Source organism: Triticum urartu, chromosome 6A (assembly GCF_056163025.1).
Source record: "Triticum urartu cultivar PI428250 chromosome 6A, HENAU_Tu73, whole genome shotgun sequence".
NCBI classification, from domain to species: domain Eukaryota; kingdom Viridiplantae; phylum Streptophyta; class Magnoliopsida; order Poales; family Poaceae; genus Triticum; species Triticum urartu.
In genome coordinates, this window is record NC_141878.1 from 67,905,682 (window position 1) to 67,919,655 (window position 13,974).

At 45.2% G+C, this 13,974-nt stretch overlaps 1 protein-coding gene and 1 pseudogene across 2 annotated transcripts; one reads left to right on the top strand and one right to left on the bottom strand.

Moving 5' to 3' along the window:
- Positions 1–206: 206 nt before the first annotated feature.
- LOC125514963 (alpha-1,3-arabinosyltransferase XAT3) lies at positions 207–4,223 on the bottom strand. Of its 2 annotated transcripts, XM_048680352.2 has the most exons (5): positions 4,035–4,223; positions 3,394–3,489; positions 3,253–3,306; positions 2,275–2,328; positions 207–1,457 (listed from the first exon to the last, which is right to left on the bottom strand). In XM_048680352.2, exons 1-5 carry the CDS (start codon positions 4,141–4,143, stop codon positions 298–300), a joined length of 1,473 nt encoding a protein of 490 aa, XP_048536309.1. In that variant the 5' UTR covers positions 4,144–4,223; the 3' UTR covers positions 207–297. The 2 variants fall into 2 exon arrangements, with proteins under 2 accessions (XP_048536309.1, XP_048536310.1); XM_048680353.2 differs by lacking the exons at positions 3,253–3,306; positions 3,394–3,489; positions 4,035–4,223 and adding an exon at positions 2,462–2,687.
- Positions 4,224–11,986: 7,763 nt separating this feature from the next.
- Positions 11,987–13,828, top strand: LOC125515196 (dolabradiene monooxygenase pseudogene; annotated as a pseudogene).
- Positions 13,829–13,974: the final 146 nt, after the last annotated feature.

Genomic DNA, 13,974 nt, shown 5'->3' on the forward strand with positions numbered 1-13,974 from the left:
ATCATAAAGTAACCAAAATAGACTAGACAAACCCGGTAGGCTAGAGACCATATCAAGAAGGAGACGGTCCGAGTGTCCATGGCAAGGGGTGTCTGGTCCGGCCGTGGTGCTGGCCGACATGTGTCTGATGACCTCGGCCGACTTGACACCGATCTTACTATGTCGATTCAGTACATGGGAAAGAGTGTTAGTGATGGTGAACCTCATTAACAAATATCGTCTCTTTCATTTTCTTTCTACAATGATATATTCGCGTATTTTCTAACACAAAGGAAGAACATTCTTCTCTCTGCCCCCTTACTGTTGGCGTAGGTGGTCGAACGCTTGCGCCAGGGTTGGCGCGAAGCGGGTGGTGTTGATGCGGACGTTCTGCTTAGCAAGGTAGAACTCAAACATGTTGGTCCAGCCGCTGCGGTGGATGGATTCGGGGTCCTTGATCGCCGGGTGCTCCGGCCCCAACGTCTCCAGCAGCGAGCTCTCCTCCACGCTCACGCTGTAATCCAGGTACTTGAGCCCCATGTCCGTCACGGGCTCGCTGAACTCCGCCCTCGCCAGGACCTCTATGTTCCCGTACGGCACCACCTGGATCACCACGCCGCCCGGCGGCAGGTGCAACGCGTTCGTCAGCCCGGCTCCGTGCATGCCCAGCAGCACGTCGAACGAGTTCACCACCCGCGCCTGCTCCGCCTCGGACGCGTTGGCCCGCAGCTCCATCATCACCGTCTCGAACCCCGCCGCCTCCGCCGCTTGCGCTATCTCCGGCTCGTTCAAGAACAGGCGGTAGTGCCCCCGGTGGATCAGCAGCAGCCGCGGCTTCTTGTCCGGCTCACGGGTCAGGCTGACCGCCGCGCCGCGTGGGAGACCGTAGGTCTCGCGCAGGAATCGGGTGAAGTCCGCCATGGAGAGGGGGCCCCCCGGCACCACCTCGGGGACGATCGTCAGCTCCTTGTCGACGCGGAGCCCCACCGTGACGTGCGGGAAGCACCGCACCTCCGTGTCGCCCTCCATGTCCACCCACGCGTGCTTGGACAGCCCCCGCAACAAGGTCTTGTACTTGACCAGCCACTCCGGCCTATACTGGATGTTGCTGATCAGGAACGTGACCTCGCCGCGGTACCGCCGCGACGCGACGAAGAGTGGCACCAGAATGTCGGTGTAGTCATGCCAGTAGTTGCCCGCGTGCCCGGCGATTGCGAACAGGACGGCCGGCATGCTGTGGGTCACCGTGCACGGCGGGGCGGTGGCCCGGTCCTGCAGCTGCGTCACGGTGACGTTCTTGACGATGATCTCCGCTTTCGAGTATGGTGAGATCATCCACTCGCGGCGCTCCTTCCAGCTCGCCGGGACGAGGGTCACCGACAAGGCAGTGCCGTTGGTGCGGACGTCGCCGTCGACTTCGCAAGTTTCAGAGTGACCGAGGGTCTCGCTCTCCGTGGTACACACCACCTCGCCTTTCTCTGTAGCACACGCCAAAGAAAGGGGACATTTTACGATGGTTAAACAAGCTTCATTCATCGGCATAATCTGGCCATACTAGTAATAAAGTTAGCTCTAAGTTCTAGGCTAGCTAACACCTATCCTCATCGTCAAAAGACACGGTCCAACCAGTGCTTCCTGCACGGGCTAGCAATTCTACCGAGAAGAAGATATCTATTTTAACAGAGATAAAAAGTATTGTTAGTTCATTTTAATTGAGGCTTGGCTAATCAAAATCTTTTCTCTCTCGTATTCATTTCATCTTCTAACACAACGTCTATAGATAGTTTGTAATCTTTGTCCGGTTGTAATATGTATACCGTTTTTACCACATTCGTAGTATAGTATATTTTTCCCGTTGCATCAGACTTCACACCTACGAGTGAGTATGTGTATTATTTGCCCTTTGCCATCAGACTCCGCAAGTTAAGTTTGCATCCGAGACACCGTTTACAGTGTTTGCTCTTTCCTATGCATTGACCTAGATCCCATAATGCACATTTGTCTTTTATGAGCATGGGGCAAGCGTTCATGGGTTAAATCAATATTGGATAGCTAGATCAGTTGCCTAATTGACACTCAAGTCGTGGTTTGGTACTCAGATCTGTCAAACTTTTACGTCTATCTTACTTTTATGTCAACACAGTAATTAACACCAGATCTTGATAAAAAAACATTTCTCCGGTCGGCCCTACGCTCAAAACAAATGATTTTCCATTTTACTATTTCCTTGGATATTCGAACTAGCAGAGCATGTTCAAATTTGATCAATACAAAGAACAAGAGTGATCTGCTCACCTGAATCATGAATCGGCTCTTTGTCCGAGATCGGCTGCACGTCAGAAGCGACATCTGTAGGTTAAGCAACAAGCAAGAGTATGATCTTCAGTTTATAGACTACTCCTGTGTGGTAGGAGTACACATAATGGAAATAAGCAGGGTTGTTGGCATGCACAAAGCAACACAGATTGGTAGAAGTGCTCACGTATTAATTCACTGGCTAGGCAACACATGCCTGTGTGTATTAATTTAGCCATGATCAAGATCAGATGAGATTAGTTTAGTAGTACATCGATTTACACTGTTCGTTCTTTCCCATGCATTGACCTTTGATCCCATAATGCCTATCTTTTGGAGTGCTTTCATGAGCTTCTGCCAAGCGTCCATCGGTTAATTCAATATTTGCTAGCTAGATCTGATATTGACTTCACTGATTCGCAGTTACATCGTGATTCTCGGTCCGATCTGTCAGACATTTAAAGCTTAAGTCAACTCCCATAATTACTGTCACGATTCTACAACCCACTTAGAGCAAGTATAATAAGGTGACGTAAGCATGCCATAAGGATTTAGATATAATATTTGTGCTTAGTTAGAGGAGAGAGAAAAAAAGCGGGGCTGTAAGCTTGTAACCGGCTGTAGCACGAGCTCCAACATACTTGTGAGACAAAAGATGGGTCATGTATTAATGGTATAATATACTAATATGACTAACTATTGTACTAGCAGACTATTAAATTGACTCTAGGGATGTGGCAACTTCATATAGCCGGATGTTGATTATACTATTAATCATGCTCTTAGTAGTGCATCTCACGGCCGACAATAGAGGCAGAGATTTTATTTAGTTATTTTGTGGGGGGAAAGGGAAGTCCTCAAAACAAAAATATTTTCCATTTAATTTTCCTTTTTCCCATTTCATGATTTCCTTGGATACCCAAACTAAGAGAGCATGGATGCAAATTTGATCAAAACAACAGGAGTGCTAGCTCTCACCTGGATCTTGAATCGGCTGTTTGTCCGCGATCCGATGCACATCAGAAGCGACAACTGTAGATTAAGCAACAAGCAAGACTTGATCTTCAGTTTAGAGAGACCAGAGATAGGCAACAAAGATATATAGGTAGAAATGCTCACGTATTTCACCAGGAGCTTTAATCTGTTGTATTTCACCAGGGGCCTTGATCAGCTGTTTATCCGTCATCCATTGTGATACTGCCGCCGTAGTGGCAACTGCGTGCATATTAAGCGACAAAAAATAAGTGTTGCCGTCAGTCAGCCTATGTTATGTACTCCCTCCGTTCCTAAATATTTGTCTTTCTAGACATTTCAAATGACTACTACATACGCATGTATGTAGACATATTTTAGAATGTAGATTCACTCATTTTGCTACGTATGTAGTCACTTCTTGAAATGCCTAGAAAGACAAGTATTTAGGAACGGAGGGAGTACTACTCAAAGTAGAAACATGAACATAATTGTTGATAGATAGTATTTGTCTGATACATCCGTATCTAGAGAAATCCAAGACAAATAATTCGGGATGGAAGTAGTGAAGATAGCCAAATTGGTCACTAAAAGGACAAGGATCCACACACACACACACACACACACACACACACGCGTCTCATGGTCTGTCTTTTGCTAGTTCGATCCATAGTGGTGATCGATAGATCACAGCATCTCTAACAATCACAGGTACACTAACGTAATAACACTAACAATCACAGTAATTAGCAAGATAAAGCAGACGCATGAAAGGAATGCATCCTTACCGCTGAGGCTGCTGATCGCCTCCTGCTGCTGGACGAGGAAATAGACGAGGAGCACAAAGAGGACGCCGGCGACGAAGCCGACGTTGAGTGAGGACGCGATTCTGCTCATGCTCGTTGCCTCTTGCTTCTGCTTGCTGGACTGGTAGTAGTGCTAATGAGTGACGACGCGCCGTGAGGGTTCGGACTGGGTTTTATATTCTGGAAAAGTACCTAGTAGGGCACATTGTTTCTCGCCAGCGGGAAACCCACACTAGAATTGGTCCAACTCCGAATGCACGTTGCTAGAAAGGTCTTGCATTCTGGGAGCGGTGATTTGGTGTCCAAGTGCATCTACACCTGGATGTCCACAGTAAATTCAACAAATAGAACTGGTTTTCTTGGCATCAGAGATGCTCTAATGCATTAGCTGTGTGCAAAATTTCATGGTGATGGAAATTCGAGGAGCTCTAAAAAAAATTCAGGTCTCAAAGAAACTTAAAGAAAAAACTGTTCAGAACTGATTTTGTCTTTACTGCTGAGGACTCCTCGAATGTTCATTCACCATGAAATTTTGCACTAGAGCATCTTCGTTGCAAAAATAGATTTAGCTTTTTTACTATTTTTTTGGAATTTACTTGGGTGCATATGAGCCTGGGCTCAGACGTGGATTGCCCTTGGATTCATACTTCATTTAGTAGGATATTATAGAGTAAAAGATTCAAAAGTGTATCTTTAAACCCAAATGCCAAGCAACCTTTGAGTTATCTAGATATCTGAGTCCCACTACGCACCTTATCTTCAACAAGATACTTGTGCATTGTTCACTAGCACAATGATCCGCGCACGTGTTAATCATCTACTCCCTGGTGATCTAAAACATCTTATTTTAGTTTATAGGGGGAGTATTATTTAATTTTATGTACAATAATTATAATTTAGCTACATGCATCCTCGATGCCTCATGAGGCTCAATATTCTCTAGCACACTGTGGTTACCTATACTATTTTTTTCTTTTTGAATATTTACTGTAGAGCAACAACCCCGCAGTCCTTTATTAAAAACTGAACACCGAAAAGAGGTTCTGTACAAGAACTACAAACTATACAAATAGCAGAGGAAGAGAGGGGGGATGGTTACCTGTACTATTAGTACATATTCCATTATTTCAATAAAAATTTCGGTATTATGTGTTAATATTTAATATGTTATTCTATGAACTAGCCAGGTGGCCCTTGATCAAAAATTGCATTAAAATAAAGAATGAAGTAAGACAATCATAACAGGGTTATATCTAATTGTACTAATATTGGAACTAGCCATGTAGCCCACGCAAATGTGTGGGCTTCATCTTAAATGTGTCAAAAGTGTATGAAAACTAAATTATAATGTGCTAATATTCATATTACATGATTACAAATAATATCGTTCTAATCCCATTTTATTAAACTATATTTGACTAGCTTGGATTTGGAAATGCATAATTCTAGTGTTCCATTGGCAAAAATAACACCATAATTTTAACCATATGTGGTGAATGTCCGTGACATTTGATTAGTACATACTACATATAATTAAAGTTTAGATTACATGCTTGATCAGTCAACTTGGTAAGCTACCAACAAAAAAAATTGCAATCAAAGGTTACACGCTTGAGACAGTTCTTATCTGATGTTTAATTGGTTTATGAAGGAAAAACTTAGATTGCTGGTTATTCATAATAATAAATTAATGATGAGGGTACGAAAGTTATTTTGAAGATCTATCATTTTTCAGATATGTTAAGTAATGTTTTTCTTTTTATGTGGGGTTTCTAGTTTGATTCTCTTTTTTGGGTGGCCATTTGCTTTTACTATAAAATAAGTATGGTATGTCATCAAATATTTGAGCCATATATTTTGAGACTCCCATCCCACTTTGAGGGCGGCCAATCACCTATGTGTAGTAGTCGACATTCTTGTTCACTTTCCCTTGAATGATCCCTCATCGATGTTGGAGAGATGCCACACTGCGGGTAGTCGCGATGGGATGTGAATCAGCATATTCCTTGTGTTCATGATAGTGCTTGTGGATTTTCCCCCAATACTTATTGCCCTTTTGATCTATGCCACATGTAGGGTCCATGCTTGTGGCCAACCTTTGTCGTGCTTCTTCAAAAGTTGTCAATGTCATGCTTCTTGCCTTGGCTACCTTTGTCTTTCTTTTCTTGTTGGGGTTGGGGTTTTATGTTGGACAATTTGGATCCGCCAAGTCATAGTCCATTTGGGCAGTTTCTTGATTGATCATGTCCGACATGATATTGTCCTAAAATTATCATGAATTGAAATAAACTCAGTGTGTATGCAACTAATTGATCATGTCCGACATAAGAATGCAAGGTATTGATCGAAAACGAGCAATAAAATACATCATGTCCTGCTATGTCATTTCGACGAACAGGATGTGGGCAGGCCGGGTGCCTCTACTGCCCATGCTTGTTCGCGCCCATTGGGACTGCGGCGACTGACACACATTGTTCCCTAGCGCCTGCGTAGACGGAAAACCATCTGGAGTTGCCCAATCGGCAGTCGGATCAACCTCTGTCGCTGGTGGGCCGAACGGTGCCTTCCTTGTCAATGGCAGATGGACGGGGTTTGGGGGGGCCGAGCGCACTAGAGGGGATACTTCCTCCTGGAGGTCCACAAGCGGAACTCCCTTCGACGTCGTTTCCCTCTCGCGCTGCCTCCGTCGGCGGTCCCTCCAAGCGACGTTCTCCGTCTTGCAGGCTAGAGCCAAGGACGGGAGACCCAGGGACGAAGCCGAAGTAACATTCGTGGCGGCGGTTGGGGACACCCTGGATGACATCTAGGGCGGCGGATGGGGCCGGCGGCACGGATGGGGAGAAGGGTGGACGATGGTGATGGCTCAGACGTGAAAAATGATGGACGAGCGCGAAAGGAAGGCGGTTGGTTTGGTAGACTTGGTCATTTTGGTACAAAATGTGATGGGTCCGGCATATCTGGTCCGACGTGACGGACGCGCCCGAGCCTCCTCATACTCGCCCCGGATTTAAGCTGAACATCACAGGTGCCGGTCAGCTCAAACATTTAAGGCCGGTATGAGAAACTCGTCCAAGTCATATTTTTAACTGTTCAGTGACTGGACCATCCACCCAAGCCGAGTGTATAGGGGTTTGGGGCGTCCAACTATAAATGCTTCAAGCAAACATGGTGAAACGTAAGAGAAAAGTAACTAATGGGGACGGCGGCCGTGGCGAGAAGTTGGTCAGCGATTGAAAGGGGAAAACGTGCGTAGAGTGTTTCTATCTTTTTCTAATCACAAAAGTTCATAGGGGTTGCACATGTACAGTGTACTGACCAGCCTCGAGCGGCCCTGCTGTTGTTTTTGTGCTGGACGAATTCCGGTTGGCCGCCTAGATTGTCAATGGTCAGTCACATGTAGTGACCAACTATAAGATCATATGCCCAAAAATTCTGCACGCATGGCATGCTGCCACACGAGTAGGTGCCTGCAGAAGACGCGTGGAGCTCTTGTGCTTTCCTTAGTGGGGTTCTTTTCATCCAATTTGGACTCAAACACAATGCCGGAATTATGTAGAAAAACATATATTTTTTAACACAGTACAGACGCAGATATTTATCTATATGAATGCATGCACATCCTATTTGTATGAGTACCTTTGAGATACTGAGTCAGCACATCATCTTAAGATTGACGGACATCGCTGGAAGAAATAAATAAATTCAGAAAAATGCGAGCACCAATGGCAAATGTTGAACCCTGATGAACTGGGCATACCATTGTCCTCCTAACCATCCAACTACAGGTTGGTTAAAAAAAATCTTAAGGATCAATTCTTCTATGAAATTTAAGGTGTGGTATTATCTTTAAAAAATTTAAGGTGTGGTGTCAAGTTGAATTTCTTATTAGGCCATCGCACAACCTGGGCCCCTCTTATTTGCACGACCGTCATTATTGATTGGTACTCTTCCCTGACCCGCTAGCCCGCACTGCAATATCGTACTCGAGGGCGCCGCCGCGTCTCCTTGACTCTCCTTCCAAGTTCCAACCAGCCACTAAGCATGCCACTGTTAAATTCATTGAGTTCGATATATACATAGGAGAGCTCGCCATGGCCGACATCTTCCCTGGTTGCATCGCCGATGAGCGGAGGAGCTTCATGAAGGACTAGATCGTGATGGTCACACTCTATTTCCGGCAGGCCAAACAAGGTATCCGCAAGCTCAACCAGGATATATAGTATGGCTGGTAACTGTAAGGATGGACACTTATACGTATGAAAAAGATCATCAATAATCTTCATTCAGTCTAGGTAAGTCAACTACTACCCAGAATACGACCAGTCCTGTTTGGCGCGTAGGTCGCTAAATAGTGACCTCGCGCGTACCCCCTCGCGCGCCTAGCCCTCTGTTGGGCCAGCACATTCCGCATTTCTTCTACCACTAGTTTTTCTTCATTATTTCTTTTTCTTCCATTTTTTTCATCTTTATTTATTTTTCTTTAATTCATTTGCTTTGTTTCTTTTTCTGTTTTCCATTTATTTTCTATTTTCCTTTTTCCATCTTATTTTTCATTTCACGAAAATCTTTCAAATTCATCAATATTTTTGGAATTTGTGAACTTTTTCTGAAAATTGTGGATATATTTCAAATTTTCTATCGATTTTGACAAATTTGTGAATTTTTTTCGTTAATTTGTGAGCTATTTTTGAAATCATGAACATTTTTTAATTAGTGAATTATTTTTGAAATTATGAACACTTTATTCAAATTCTCGAACATATTTTACAATTTTCAATAATTTTCATAAAATTTGAACAGTATTTTAATACGTGAAACTTTGTTTTTAACAATTTTTTAACATTTTTTAAAATTGTGAATAGTGGATTTAAACTTATGAACATTTTTATAATTGGCGATTTTTTAATTTGTGAGCAATTTTTAAAATGCAAGAACATGGTGTTTTGAAGGAACATTTTTTGAAATGCATGGACATTTTTCCAATTCATGAACAGTTTTTGAAACGATGGATTTGGGAAAAAAGTTGAAGTTTGTGAAAAATAATTTAAATTTTGTGAACATTTAAAAAAATCCCTAAAAATTGAATATCTAATGTTATTAAAAATGATGAACATTTTTTATTCCCCAAATTGGTTTTTCAAAATCGTGAGTATTTAAATATGTGATCATTTTTTTCAAAATCGTGAGTATTTAAATATGTGATCATTTCACATTTGATGTAATACCAACATACTTTAAGAAAGAAAAAGAGAGAAATAGGAGGGGGTGCAAACTTGGTGTCTTTCCAACGCGTTATGTGCGAAATAGGAGGTCTCCCAGAATACCTCTAACGCTTTGATATATACTCACACGTATTTATTGTGTGGTATTTCCGCATCGGGGCGGTTAAATCGCAAAAATACATAGCCCAAGATGATTAGATGTAGAGGCAAATGCAATATTCGTGCTTGAACTTGCCACAGATGATCACTTTAATGCTTGCAGTTGTCGAATTCGAAAATTGGTCCAAAAACTTGGCTTTCGGGTGCAATACAGTGCACTCGTTGTTGGTGAATGTTAACTAAGCCGACATGGCACTGTATTTTCGTTGCATGCACACATGGTGTGCTAGCGTGGCGTGGCGCACTTACAGTGGCAGGACAGGCTCTCTGTGGCCGTTTGGTTCCTCGTGAACAATAGAAAAGGAAATGAAAAGTGATGCAAAAATTTGGCTTTGGGGGGCAATATTGTGCGCTCGCTGTCCATATACCTTAATTTGTAGAAAATATTCGTGTATTTTAAAAACAATAATCATGTATGTTTTAAAAAATATTAATGGAAATAAATAATATATGTGAATTATATAAATGTATGTATAATTTAAATAATATTCAGTTGATGATATGTATTCTAGGGCACACTAGGTTCGTAGTTACTTTTGCATACATATTTTAATTTAGTTTGGCTTAAAAATATATATTTTTCAAAAACTCAGGAACTTTATTAAGCTTATGGTTTTTCAAAACAAAATAAACATTTTATTAGATTATGAACACTTTATTTACTACATGATTATTTTCATAAAATGTAGACATTTTTAAAACTATATGAAAATTTATTTAAATTTATAATTATTTTATAATTATTTTAATATTTTTAGTAAATATGTGAAATGTTTTTATAAATTTTTTAAATAATTCGTAAGAAATATTATAATGATATGATTGTTTTTAAATAGTATTTGAATATATTTTTAAATAAAATGGTTTTTTAATATGTCATTTTATTTGAATGTATATTTTATTCCTAACACATGAATATTCTAACTTTATCTATTGCAATGAATATAATTTACATATTTCTTTAGAAGTTTATAAAAAGAAAAAAAATACTAATGTGTGAAAAATGGTTTGCACTTTGCAGCACATTTACGCCCGCTGCCCACGCACATGTCCTCAACTGATGGGATGATCACTTCAAAAAACCTTGGATGTAACCACATTGGTTTCATTCAGTTACAAGATTTATAGTCTACTTCTCCTATCTAGTCATAAGAAATCATCATCATCATCTAGTCGGGTGGCTTGCACGACGGGCGGGATAGTATGAGGTCGCCGGTTTGATCCTCATATGCAACCATTTTTTTATATCAGTTGTTATTTTGTATTGTTCACTGATAGGTGAGACCCAACGGTCACCTACCTTGTCTCATCACTGCAAGCGGGCACCGCACAACACTCGCACGCCGCATGCACATACTAACAGAAATACCCCCATAGGCAATCATTTTTATTCAGTTATTACTTTGTATTTGTTCACAGACAAGTGAGACCCGATGGTCAGCCAATACCCTCATAGTCTGACATTTTTCATATGAGTTATTACTTTGTATTGTTCACTTATAGGTGGGATGCAACGGTCAGCTAACATGTCCTCCCGCTACAAGCGTGTCCCACGCCACTATGGCACGCCAACAGAAATACCCCATAAGGTATAATTTTTCATATCAGTTATTACTTTGTATTGTCACTGACAAGTGAGACCCAATGGCTAGCCAGCTTATCCCGCCACTACAAGTAGACCCAGTGTCACACAGCCATGCCAACGAAAATACCCCGTAGGCTACCATTCTTCATATAAGTTATTACTCCGTACTGTTCACTGACAGGTGAGCCGGCTTGTCCCGCCGCTACAAGCGCGCCTTGCGTCACACTAACACGCCAACGAAAGTACCCTATAAGCTAACATTTTCCATAACAGTTGTTACTTTGTATGTGACCCAACAGTCAGCCAGCTTGTCCCTCCGTTGCAAGCGGGCCCGCGTCATACTAGCATGCCAGCGGAAATACCTCATAGGTTATCATTTTTCATGTCAGTTGTTACTTTGTATTGTTCACTAATAGGTGGGACCCAACTGTCAGCCAGCATGTCCTGCTCTTGCAAGCAGGCTCTACGATACATTGACACGCCACGTGCGACACGTGAACAGAAATACGGTGCCTTCTCAGCGAGCTTTTTTTGCATGATAATACATGTCTCATTAATAAAATAAAAAGTCAGTTACAGGCCATGTAAACATCGACATTATAAGACTGAAAAAAATAGGATAATCTTATGAAAAAACCAGCGTATGTCTCTCTCCATTAAGAAAAAGAAGACAGATCACCTCTTCACCTGAGCTCGACGCGGCTCCATCGCTGATCAACATTACAGACCTCTAAAGTAGTTTGCTTGAAGCGAGCTATGGGCGGCCATTGCGACATATTGCACAAGTTTTTGCACTACCTTTCTGTATTGTACAACCACAAGCTCGAAGGTGACCATTCTGTGGCAGGTTCAAGCGTCCATTCTCCTCTCTGATGTACCTAGAAGACTGAGAAACGGAAAGGAGTACTACCAGGTAGAGAGACGGCGACGACCAAACGACGGCTGACCGAAGCTGACTAAGTGGAGCTGTCGTGCAGATAGAGCTAGAAATGGCGACGACCAAACTACGGCTATCCTCCTTCTTCCATCCACCCACACGTACGCTGCTATAAATTTGCCCTGGCCGAAACACACTTGTTTCATCATGCAACAACCTAGCTCGTAAGCGTGCCACCACACCGGCCACCGGTAAACAATGGAGCTTGTGGCGCTGCCGTTGCTCGGTTTCCTGGTCTCCCTAGTCGTCTTACTATTCAACCTCGTCGTGAAGGTTCACCCTACCCCGCCGGCGCCAGGGAAGAAGCGGCTGCCGCCGGGGCCACGGCAGCTGCCGCTCGTCGGCAGCCTCCACCACGTCCTGCTGTCGCGCTACGGCGACCTGCCGCACCGGGCGCTGCGTGAGCTCGCCGGCAGGCACGGCCCTGTCATGCTGCTCCGCTTCGGCGCCGTGCCCACGCTGGTCGTCTCCTCCGCCGAGGCCGCCAGGGAGGTCCTCAAGACGCACGACGCCGCCTTCGCCAGCCGCCACCTCACGCCCACGCTGGCCGTCTTCAGCCGCGGCGGGCACGACATCCTCTTCTCCCCCTACGGCGACCTGTGGCGCCAGCTCCGCCGGGTGTGCGTCCTCGAGCTCCTCAGCGCGCGCCGCGTCCAGTCCTTCCGCCACATCCGGGAGGACGAGGCCGCGCGCCTGCTCCGCTCCGTCTCCGAGGAGTGCGCTCGCTCCGGCGACGCCGGCTTCGGCGCCGTCGTCGAGATCGGCGAGGGGATGTCGCGCATGATAAACGACGTCGTGGTGCGGTCGGCCGTGGGCAGCCGGTGCCCGCGGCGCGACGAGTTCCTGCGCGAGATCGACGAGTCGGTGAAGCTGACCGCCGGCTTCAACCTGGCCGACCTGTTCCCGTCGTCGGCGCTGGCGCGCTGGCTCAGCCGCGGGCTCCGGGAGACCGAGCGGTGCAACCGCCACGTGCGCGACATCCTGAACGACATCATCCGCGACCGCACCGGCCGCGCCGACGGCAGCGACAGCGAGGACGACCTGCTCGGCGTGCTCCTGAGGGTGCAGAGGGACGGCGGCGCGCAGTGCGCCCTCACCACCGAGATCATCACCACCGTCATCCTGGAGATCTTCGCGGCCGGGAGCGAGACGTCGTCCACGACGCTCGAATGGGTCGTGTCGGAGCTGGTAAGACACCCGCGCCTCCTCCGCAAGGCGCAGGCCGAGGTCCGGGAGGCATGCAAGGGCCAGCGCACGCCGACGGAGGGCGACATGGGAAGGCTGGGCTACCTCCGCCTGGTGATCAGGGAGACGCTGCGGCTGCACGCGCCGGTGCCGTTCCTGCTGCCCCGGCGGTGCCGGGAGCGGTGCGAGGTGATGGGGTACGAGGTCCCCGAGGGGACCAAGGTGCTGGTAAACGCGTGGGCCTTGGGCAGGGACGGGGCATACTGGGAGGACGCCGAGCGGTTCAAGCCGGAGAGGTTCGAGGCCGAGAGCGCCGCCGTGGACTTCAAGGGCGGCGACTTCGAGTTCATCCCCTTCGGCGCCGGCAGGAGGATGTGCCCCGGCATGGCGCTCGGCCTGGCCAACATGGAGCTCGTGCTCGCGGGCCTCCTCTACCACTTCGACTGGGAGGTCCCCGGCGGCGGGAGGCCGGAGGAGCTGGACATGTCCGAGGCGTGCGGCATAACCGTGCGGAGGAAGTGCAAGCTCGTGCTGCACGCTACGCAACGTATTCCACTCGCAAATTAGTGATCGAATCCTCCTCATCCACTTCTTCCGTTAGGGTGTAATACGTACATTATTTCGAAATTATACTTGAGTCATCAATAAGATCAATAATATGTGAGAATGATATATGTCATACAAATTACGCCACTGTAAAAGTCTTTTTAAGTACAATTTCTTTTTTTTTTGAGGATCTTTTAAGTACAATTTCGATGGTATGCTTTTAAGTACAATTTCGATGGTATGTTTTTTTGGTCAAATCAAATCTCAAAATAAGTAATTCAAGTCCGG